This window comes from Ascaphus truei, chromosome 3, assembly GCF_040206685.1.
Source record: "Ascaphus truei isolate aAscTru1 chromosome 3, aAscTru1.hap1, whole genome shotgun sequence".
NCBI lineage: Eukaryota > Metazoa > Chordata > Amphibia > Anura > Ascaphidae > Ascaphus > Ascaphus truei.
In genome coordinates this window covers 76,384,469-76,396,500 of record NC_134485.1, presented here as the reverse complement: position 1 = coordinate 76,396,500, position 12,032 = coordinate 76,384,469, and the positions used below count along the sequence as shown (strand labels likewise).

The window sequence follows — 12,032 nt, the reverse complement described above, 5'->3', positions numbered from 1 at the left end:
TTGTGTACTCTGACCACTATGGATCTCAGTTCAACACATTGGGGGCATTTACGTGCATTGTCGTACAGAGTGAGAACATCATCACCCTACAGTTCCTGATATAAAGATTGTCTTCACACCGTGTAATATAAAGACTTGGTCAGGTTGAACTTTTGTCCAAGAACTTGGAGATACAAAATGAATACTGTAATTAGAAAATTATGTTTATGTAATTTTTCTGTTCATGTTTCATAGTTTGAACAACACTGCATCAGTTTTTACAGACATGGCTCAGAATCTGGTGTACCTGGTCACAGGAGGATGTGGTTACATAGGGGAGCGTATTGTGGCACTCTTGGTCAAGGAAGAATATGTGAAGGAGGTGAGGGTTGTTGACATTGTGGAAACTGAACTCATACAGCATTTCAGTACAGGTAACTATTACCATAAACAAAATGAGGTTCAAAACTCTTCTAAGAGTGGGCACGAGGGTCCAGTATCAAGACCTGAATCAACACAGTGAATTATGCATGTGAAATCCCACCTTTTCAATGACACCTTCAAATCAAGACCGCATTACATAGTTACATAGTAGTTGAAAAAAGACATCAAGTTCAACCTACGTTAAGTGCAGATGACAGAAACTTATTCTATATTTGATTTGTATTTTACAGTATTTTGATCCAGAGGAAGGCAAACAGAAAAACTCCAGTGAAACATCCTTCAATGATGTCTCATAAGGGGACTACAAATAGCGGCCATCAGATTTCTCTCTGGATCAACATCCTTCCCATGTTTACTTATTTGGTATATCCCTATATACCTTTCTAAAAAAATATGTCCAACCTTTTTTTAAGATATTTATTGTATTTGCCATCACAGTCTCCATGGGTAATTATTTCCACATTTTAACTGCCCTTACTGTAAAGAACCATTTCCTTTGGTGCTGGTGAATCTCCTTTCCTCCAAACTTAAGGGATGACCCTGTGTCGTTGGTACTGCCCTTGGGATGAATAGTTATTTTGAAAGCTCCTTGTATTGACCCCGCATTTATTTATATATAGTTATTATATCCCCTCTTAGACGCCTTTTTTCAATGTAAACAAATCTAATTTAGCTAGTCTCTCGTCATAAATCAGATTCTCCATCTCCTTTATTAATTTGGTGGCTCTTCTCTTCACGTTTTCTAATTCCATAATGTATTTTTTATGGAGTGGTGCCCAAAACTGTACTCATATTCAAGATGTGGTCTTACTAATGCTTTATACAGTGGCATAATTATGCTTACTTCCCTTCCATCCATACCCCGTTTAATACAAGATAAGAGTATGATGGTAGGGGTAGCTGGGGGACCTAATAAAGAGAAATCCCAGCTATTTAACCCTAAATCCATGTAAGAAAAAAATGGGAGAGAAGCCCCCACACTGATGCTGCAATACTGCGAAGCCCAAAAATTATAAATAATCAGTACAAAATATGTCGGTGTGAATAAAAATTACATCCGTGGCTCCTCCAGTGAAGCCAAAAAAGCGTAAAGTCAGTGCCGTCACCACCTCACCTGTACCCCGTCGGGAGGACCCTCACGTCTCCTAGCTGGCTGTCTCCCCTGCACGAACAGCAACTGAGGGAGCCTAGCTCCCACCTCGGTACTGTGACCGAGGGAGCCGAATCTCCCACCTCGGAGTGGTAAACTGAGGGAGTTGGAACCTCCCACCTCCGACTGCAGGGATGGCAACCCGGGCAGCTCAAACTGAGATGAGGGCAGGGACCTGGAAGATGAGCCTCCTATTGTCCCACCGAGAGCCGTAGTATCACCCGCGCGATATGACCCGATGCCGTGCAGGGGGTGGGGGCTGAAGGGTGACCGGCAACCATCCACAACTAAATGCAGGTCTTCTCGGTCAGATCTTGACTCCCGCTGATGTGAAGGCGAAGGGATGGAGCACCGACACCGCGCCGGCTACACGAGCACCACAATGCAGCTCTGGAGGAAATCCTCCTGATTGAACAGCTGTACAATAACCGGACAAGCGTGCTACAATACCATAGTAGATGCAGAGAAAATGGGGGAGAAGGTAGAGCACTGCAAAAGGCCTGGAGGCAAAAATAAAAATAAACTACTTTATTGAGCAAATATGCCATGAGAACTGACAGACACAGTTAAAAAAACTCTGACGCGTTTCCCACCGTGGAATTGGTGGAAAGGGATCTAAAAAGTTTGGATGAAACATCTATACATGATTCACAATGACATAACAATCTTACCCCTCTGGAAATGAGAGAACTGCATACTCTCAAACAAGATAAATCAATCATTATAAAAACCGCCGATAAAGGGGGAGCGATTGTTATACAGTCTGCCGATAATTACAAAAAAGAAGCCATGAGACAGCTTTCTGATACTATGGCCTATCGGAAGCTAAACACAGATCCTACCACCAATTTTTCAAAACAGCTGCATGCATTGCTTGATATGGGTAGAGAACTTTATGTGTTGAGTAAAAAAGAATATGACTTTCTATGTTCCCCGAATCCAGTGGTGCCCATCTTTCACCATCTCCCAAAGATCCATAAATCGCTTACTGACCCTCCAGGACGCCCAATTGTGGCAAGCATTGGATCTTTGGGAGATGGGCTCTCGCGTTTCATTGATGTTTATTTACAACAACTGGTACAATCTCTGCCTTCCTTTTTAAAGGATTCTAATCAATTATTATTCACATCAAGAGTATCAAAGGCGCAAGAGTTACAGATGGGTAACCATGGATGTTACATCTTTATATAATATTATCAACCACGAGCAGGGTATCTCCGCAGTACAGCATTTTCTTAGGTTATCACACATCACCAGCACTTTGCACATTTTTGCTAGACTCAATCAGTTTCTTACTCACACATAATTATTTTTCTTTTGATGCACAATTCTATCTTCAACTTAGGGGCACCTCTATGGGCACATCTTTCGCACCCTCATATGCTAATCTTTTTATGGGGTTGTGGGAGTCTATTTTTATTTTTAGTGATCACAATATTTTTAGAAACCAAATCTTATTTTATAAACGCTATATAGATGATCTCTTATTCATTTGGGATGGGGATCTTCTTTCACTTCACACATTTATTCACCAACTTAATGTTAATATGTATAACTTAAAATTTACCTTTCAAGATAATATAAATCACATTTACTTTTTAGATCTTATGCTGTATGTGGACATACAGGGAAACATACAGATCGATATATACAGAAAGCCTAATGCCCGTAACTCTTATTTAAGAGCTGATAGTAACCATCCAAATTTTCTAAAGAAAGGTATTCTAAAGGGACAATTTATCAGATTAAAAAGATTGTGTTCCACAGATGAGGCCTTTGAAACACAGTCTATGGATTTAATCTCTAGATTTAGGGCCAGAGGCTATCAAGAGTCTCATATCAAAGATGCTTTTGATTCAGTCAAACTTTTGGACAGAAGGGATTTTCAGTTGAAACGTAAGGAATATTCTAAACAGAAATTATCATGTAACGAGGTGATAACTCCTTTATTCATCACACAACAAAGTAAACAATCTGACCAAATAAGATCTATCATATACAAACACTGGAATACTCTAAAATTGGACAGTGATCTCAAAATTATTCTTGACAGTAAACTTAAATTTGTTTTTAGAAAAGCAAAATCCCTGGGGTTGTTTCTTTCTCCAAGTTTATTTAATTCTGGAACATATCAAAGGGGAATAAAGAACATTCCTAAAGGGTTTTATACATGTGGTCACTGTGTAATATGTAAATATGCCAATCCCATTAAACAAGTGACCTGTGTTTTCCCCAAAACTTTACGTACAATCAAGAATTTTATGAATTGTAATTCAAGCTATACAATTTATCTCTTGAGATGTGGATGTGATAGGGGCTATGTTGGCCGAACCATCAGACCACTTAAACAAAGGATTATGGAACATGTTCGTGCCATTAAAATATAAGACCTATAACATCCAGTCTCAAGGCATTTCTCCACATGCCCACAAGGTACCATTAAGAATTTTTCTTTCTCTGGCATAGATCAGATCAATCCCCCAGTTTGGGGAGGTGATAGATTACATATGTTGAACAAAAAAGAGATGTACTTGATTTATACCTTGGACACTTTGTACCCTTCAGGTATTAACATAGATTTGGAGTTTAAGCATTTTTTATGAGTATAGATATATTATTTATTATTCATTTATAAATTGTTTAGGTATACATAAATTTATCCTGATCCATTTGACCCCAAGATATGTTTTCTTTTTATCCAGTACATTTGATCTATGTTTTATAATCTTTTTCCTTTGGTTTAATCTGTTGAGGAAAATTATTAATTTGTTATATTTAATTATACTATGACTTTTCCTTCATATCATTTATGGTGAATCAATATGATGGTGATTTATTTATGTGTCATTTTGTAGACTTTATGCATTATATATTTATCATTATTATAAATGTATTTTCTTTATATCAAATATGTTATTGTATATTGTAGATTTTTCTAATTGTTCTTTATCTATTTGTACATTTTCAATTTTGATATAGACCAAGATGACATCATTGTTATATATTTCCAAGAAGGGTTTTTTTAACATTTCATTATTATTATTTTTTATTATTTCAAATTTGTATTGCTTTTTAAGTTCACATACACTTTTTATTTATTATTTTTTTTTATTTATGTTACATATATATATTTTATTTTTATTTTTTCACATGTATGATTTATTAAGGTTATCATTTCTTAATTTGATTTATTATATTATAGTTTTGTTTATTTTTTCATTTTTCCATGAGATGTTACTTTCTTTTGAATATACATGGTGTATGTGTTTGGTTTATTTTACAAATGTCTATTTCTGTTATGCTTTGTGTTTTTAAACATAGTTAATTTCTAACCTGGTTAGTGATCAGCTGTGATAAGGAAACCTTGTGCTCTATAACTTTGTTCATGAGCTGTTCAATTAATTATGTTTTTGACCTCTTGATTACCTAATTGAAATCATTTGGTTAGAAGGTGTGCACTCACATCAGACCACTATATTACCAGGCATTGAATGAACACTAGTACTCTTTGATAAAGTGCCTCCACGGCGGGAAACGCGTCAGAGTTTTTTAACTGTGTCTGTCAGTTCTCATGGCATATTTGCCCAATAAAGTAATTTATTTTTATTTTTGCCTCCAGCCCTTTTGCTTTTGCAATGCTCTACCTTCACCCCTATTTTCTATAAATCCATGTAACTTGGCCAGCTATGTAAGGCTTATTTCAGCCAAATGTAATTTAATATCTGGGGGAGAACAGGGAATGTATTTCAAATACACAAAAGACACAGCGCACAACGCTCATAGTGCATTAAAAGTATATTATATCAATAAATCAATAGGGTAAGTATTGTGCGTACATCAATAAAATTCAAATAGGCATGTTAGGGGTGAGTTACCCATACACCAACACTGTGGACCGGATCAGATGTCATCAGCAGGTACTGAAGCTGTTTTGTGATTCCAGGTTCCAAATCGATCGATGGAGGGTCTTTTAAAGTAACCACTACGTGGCTAAACAGTGTCCAGCATCCGCAGTTCACATAAAGACAGTCCTGTCCCACGGATACACACGGTGGTTTGTAGTACTCTCTCTAACCTCCGTCGCGGCACTTCCGGGTTATGACGTCATCGCTCAAAGGCAGCGCTGCTCGCGTGACAGTTTCTCTCCGGTGGCACGATCAACCAGCATAGACGGGGTAGATAAAGTCTCAGAACACTCGTCCTTCCAACGCGTTTCAAAACCGTATAGGTTTCTTCATCAGGGAATAAAAAATGGTAAAACAGCCTGCAGACCACAGCTGCAGACGCTCCATCTTGCTTAAACACTAGGTCATGTATTATACTTTTTTAATTTCACTGAAATATCACTTCACGTGTGTGATTTTGTTTAATAGCTGCGCACTTTTTTTCTTTCACAATGTATTTCAAAGCCTGTATTCTTTATTTCCTGTAAATGCAATCCCCCAGTGAATCAACATTGTTCTGTGATGTGATTTGGGCTAGCTGTAATTGTAAATCCTGACTTTTACATAATTACCTTATGTCTGTATTTATGCCTGTGTTAGCAATTCCTCCCAGATTAGATACCTGGTATTGTGTGGTGATGGAATTAACATGCAAGAAAGTAAATGTACTGTAAATGTTCCACTGTTACTGTCATTTCTATGGAGAAAGGCTAAGTAATTCACTCAGTTGAAGCTCTCCATAGAAATAGATCAGAACAAAGGTAGGGGATTAGTTAAATGAATCAGTTATACGGTCTGAGCCTCAGGCACTGTTTCTCTTGGCTGGCTGCCTTGATCAATGTTAAAGGATAGCCACCAAGGGTTATATAAGGAACACTGCTGATCAGTCCATCTCTGGGAAGGATTGTGGAGACCATCTGAGAGACACTCTGGGAAGGAGTGTGGAGTTGGACAGTGACCAGCTGGAGGTACATGTCAGAGTGGCTGCTGTGTGCATCACTCTTAAATCCTGAAGCAGAGAAGCAGAAAGAGTAAACCCATTTGAAGTGGGTCCCTGCACCTAGGAAAGGTAGATCTCATTCCCCAAACCTCCGTAAGTGTGTATATTTTTGTATTTCTGTGTGTTTCTGAGGATTTATCCAAAATAAACCTCATTTTATTTCACTGTCATGTTTTGCCCTGTGATTTATCCCTTAAATATAAATGGTGTTAAAAGACCTGGTCTACCGTGACAAAGAGCTTATTTGCTTTTGCAGCTATTGCATGACTTTGGGCACTATTGCTAAGCCTGCTGTCTATAAGCATTCATAAATCTTTCTTCATCAAGGATTGACCTAATTTTACCACAGGGGCAGACTGACCAGGGGGCAATAGCCCCCCGGGCCAGTCAGATATGAAAAAAATGGGGTGACAGGCAGCAGTGACACACACACCATACAAAGATGTACGCACCATACACAGACACATGCACCATACACAGACGCATGTACCAGATACACGGACCATACACAGATGCACAAACGCCAGATTGATTATCAATAAACCTTCAAGTAGCTTCCCCACTATTGATGTCTGGCCTGTACAGGTCTGTAATTTCCCGGTAGTGAGCTAGCTCCCTTTTAAAATATAGGCACCATGTCTCTTTATGTCAATCTTGTGGTACTGAGCCTGTGGAAATGGAGACCTTGAACCATTAAATGTAATGGTTTGGCTATTACTGAACTTAACTCCTTAAGAACTCTTGGCTATATGCCATCGGGGCCAGGTGCCTTATTTACTTTCATTTTATCAAGTTGCCTATGCACTTTTTCCTCAGTTAACTAATTGTTCATTAATATAGAGGTTGTGGCTACCTCCTGGAGCACTATTTTTGCAATTGATTCTCCCCAGGTAAATACAGATGCATATAATAATAATTTGCTGTATTGAAATGTCTTTGATGTAGAGCACTATGGACATGGTGGGCAGAAGGAAAATAAAAACATATAAACATACATGCATTGTAAGGATGGAGTCTGGAAAGAGATGTATGGGAAACAGACTTGGGTTAGTGTACAGGAGTAGCATACTTCATTGCCTCCTGCTGACAACACAACATATTGCGTTACAAGTTATAACAGAGAATACCACAGAGTTTCCATGGGATTCAATGGCAGTGATAATGCAGAATATCACAACATATCCCACAATGTTTGATATAGATTTACTTTTGATAAGTTGTGATATATTTTAGCGCACCAACATTAAAATGCTATAACAGTGATGGTGAGCAACATTGGTATTGTTAATAAAGGGCTATGAACTGAAAATGCTAATGTTTCAGATGCTCTCTTATGCTCTTAATGAATTAATGTTTATTTTTATTAGTGGTCAGGATGAGAACAGGACAGTTCAGAATTTTGGATATTGGGGTGGTAGTGGCATGATTCCATCCCTCAAAAGTTAAACATATTGCTGTTAGAGGGAACAGCAAATAAATTGTGTTGAATGGCAGATGAGAGATTATACAGTAATGCACAAACATTTTAAATAAGTTAATGTGTAGTACATATGCAACATGCTAAAGGACTCGTTATATATTCTCACTGCCCTCCTTCTAGACTGTCAGGTTAAGTGAGAGAAAGCTACAGTATATATAGATGCAGAATCAAGAGCTCATCGGGCAAGACCTGCAACAAATGGCTTAAGTTTGAGGCTACACTACTATTTATACTCCTCCTCGTCCTTCACCTATTACAATACAGTTTTTGAGAATGCAGATCGCGGATTATATTTTCAGGAGTAAATTATTAATCCACCATGCGGATTGTCATTGATAGAAACAAACATGTAGATTTCACTTAATGTGACTGATCTGTCGAAATCCCCGGTTCAAAGGCACCAGCCGTGTCGGATTCAAACTCTACTTACTCATTATTTTCACTTGCTTTCATGCTCAGAGTGGGAACTCATAGCTTTCTCCTACCCCGTTGCTGTTCAATATTCTCATTGAACCGCTCGCTATCGATATACTGTATTGGGAGTAGTTTTGCAAGTTTTAGAGTGGACACACACAATGTAAAAATATCACTACATGTTGATGACCTCTTGTCAGCAAACCACACCATCAACTACCCAAACTAACTTCCATAATAGAATTTTTGAGCTCCGTTATCTGCCACACTCCCTTTCCAAATTGTTGGGGCCAAGTTTAAATACGTGGGGATCATTATCCCCCACGGATCTATCAAAGCTATACAGTTTAAACTTCAATCCAATTCTCTAAATTATCTGCTGAACTAAAAGGCTAGACAAACCTACCGGTTCCATTGTTTGGCCGGGCAGCTATTATTAAGATGATTTCATACCCCGAGCTAATCTGCACCTTACACTACACCTTACACATACTACTTCTCCTGAAATGCTCTGATATTTTGCGTATACACAGATCATCTTGTACTTCCTATGGAACGATGGCAGACACAGGATTGCCCTTGCTAAATTACAAGTTAAGTATTATTGAAAGGACCTCGCTCAAACCTAATACAGTATATGTGTTTTATTCACACATGAGGACTGATGCATGCTACCGGGAAAAAGTTGTCCCACAGCAAACCAGACATCACGATTAGACAAATAGTTCAAAAGCAAATACTATGTTTATTGCAACTAACATAATAAATGAACTTACATATAATGCTTAGCTATGATAGCAACAGTGCTCCTCCGGTTCACTGGTGAACCGCCATGCCCCCGCTACCGCGTCCGGTATCACTTGCTTGAGTGCAGCTGAGACACAGCTCTGCCGGTGGAGTCTGGTTTGCTGTGTCAGTCCTCGTGAGTGGGGACCGACGTCAGGAGAAACTAAAGGCATCATCCAAAACCCATAGACAAGAAAAGTGCAAAGAAACTAGTATCTATACACATGGCCGTGTGAGTATTCCTACATATTTTTAGTGTATACACTTCTCCCATCAACAGTTTTAATTCATGTTTGTATTGTTTGAAGCAGTTAGTGCTTCATTGCTTAGTGCTACATTTTGTCAGAGATATCTCTTACATGGGGACTAAAGAACCTTGTCCTTGATCCATGGTACATGATCTGCCCTAGAAGGTCTGTAAGCAATTTGCTGGCTTTCACCGACATCTTCTCCACTGACAGAGCTGCATATGGTCGGAGACTCCTCTTATTTTGGGGGTCAACTGACTTTTTCGTAAAGTTCTGGGAATTAAATAACCCTAGGAAGTCCTTTAGGAATTTGAATCTCACTATAAGTATCCAGGTAATAAGCCTATTAAACTGTTCTGGCTTAAAAAAATCTCCTTACAACCACCACATACTATACATTATGGCAAACTAAGTTGCAATCTGTTTTAAACACCGCTGAGTGGGTTGCAGTGAACTGGAGACTCAATTAATATATCTAGTTACATCTGTCTGCCACACTGTATACATTTAGTAACTATATAGTTCTCTATTCCACAAACTAATCTTGCGTTTGGCTAAGTGCCTGGGGCCTCAACAGGGCTGCGTTATTACCATACCTATGCACCATTTTGGTGTTCTCCTTGATTTTAAATATTCGTGTTTGTCTATGCCTTTCTTTTAAAAGATTATACTAACTAAAAAATATATTTTTAAAATAATTTCATAAATTATTGCTGGGCACCTTTAAGGGGATTCTCTCTCTTGGTACCCCTGAGTACTTCGTTTTCTTAATGACAAATTAGCATACATTCAAGGGGATTAACTTCCCTAAAGCCAAAGACTTGAAATTAGCACACAAGGGTAAATACATCAGGAATTGGGCCATTGATCTTAACATGTACATAAACTCTACTCTAGACTTTGAATTTACCAGACATATGTACTTGACGTATTTGCTGCATAAAACGCTGCATACAATTGCACCTCAATTTAGGCAAAAGAAAATCTCTTTTCAGAGACATCATGGAGTAGAACATCTGTTTTAGGGGTCATGCACGTGTAGAAGGTAGAGATGAACAACTCCAGACCAGGTGAAATACAAACTGTACAACCCCCAAATACAGACGGGCGAATTTTTGGTTTTCCATGCAAATATTATAGTCTATCCCCCTTCCTATCAACTCAAAATTGGGACCATTCCTCATTTTGGGCAGATTTTCACAACAGGTTTTGTTAAAATGGCAAAAACATTTTGTCCAATTTTAGAATAACTGTAGCTTTCATGAAATGGTAACATTACCATTCAATAAAATTAATGAAACAAACTGTGAAGTACAATTGGCAACAACTCTAGGCATATATATATTGGCTTTAATTCCCAGAAGTTTATATATACATGATGGGTTGCCCAATCCAGGAACAGTATAGGATAGATACTATATGTGACCTCTTTAGAAACAATATAGAAATGGGGAATTAAAAACACTGACGTAAGAGAGAACTGTAACCTACCTGTTACTGTATATAAATATATAAATAGTTTATTGAAATGCTACAAGGGAATCCTGTGTATTGTGAATGATAGTGAATATAAGGCGCTAACAACTTAAAATAAAAAAGTGGTTGCGTGCAAGTTAATATTGCATTATACAATAAAATATGTGCTCAAATAATATATCCCTGCTCAAACCCTCTGGTAGAACCTGTTTCCCAGGAGGAGCAAAATATGGGGAAATAAGAAACAAAAACAAAAACAGTGCAAATTTAAGTGCAGATGTTGAGACTATATTCTGATAAGATGATAATATCTTGGCTCTACCGGTCTATCTACTCACAAGATGTTAGTGGTATATGCGCAATTGGCAGATAGGGCTGCCACCCCAGGTGGATGCTGTATGCTGTGGAACTCCCTCCAGGCTCGTCTCATCAGTGTGGCAATGATACATAAAGAGGAAAGAACAGAACTACATAGCGCGATCTGTCTTGAAATAGACTTTATAAAAAGTATATAGGCATATAAAATGTGCACTTACAATGTGCTAAAATTAAAATCGCATTTATCACATTAAGAGTGAATCTAGGGGGTACTCCGCCGTTCTCACCGCCTCCTCTCTGACTCAGGATCTCCTTCGTCTGCAACCTGGGACTCCAAATTCCGTGTCTCCTCCGGTGCGTGTGATGTCACTGCTCAGTAGGACGGTGCAGCTACGGCTCCCTCACTAGACCAAAACACCACTCAACGCGTTTCGCCCAGCTCTTGCAAGCTGTCTATGGCTTCGTCAGGACGATAAATGCGATTTTAATTTTAGCACATTGTAAGTGCACATTTTATATGCCTATATACTTTTTATAAAGTCTATTTCAAGACAGATCGCACTATGTAGTTCTGTTCTTTCCTCTTTATGTATCATTGCCACACTGATGAGACGAGCCTGGAGGGAGTTCCACAGCATACAGCATCCACCTGGGGTGGCAGCCCTATCTGCCAATTGCGCATATACCACTAACATCTTGTGAGTAGATAGACCGGTAGAGCCAAGATATTATCATCTTATCAGAATATAGTCTCAACGTCTGCACTTAAATTTGCACTGTTTTTGTTTTTGTT

The 12,032-nt window shown here is 38.4% G+C and overlaps 1 protein-coding gene across 1 annotated transcript in view; it reads left to right on the top strand.

Moving 5' to 3' along the window:
• The first annotated feature begins 265 nt into the window (after positions 1-265).
• The window catches only part of LOC142490651 (3 beta-hydroxysteroid dehydrogenase/Delta 5-->4-isomerase-like), a 30,380-nt gene continuing 18,613 nt past the window's right edge, over positions 266-12,032 (top strand). Inside the window, exons 1-2 of the mRNA XM_075593067.1 lie at positions 266-413; positions 3,176-3,625. Coding sequence (XP_075449182.1) covers positions 266-413; positions 3,176-3,625 — 598 coding nt within the window. The remainder of the gene's footprint in view (positions 414-3,175; positions 3,626-12,032) is intronic.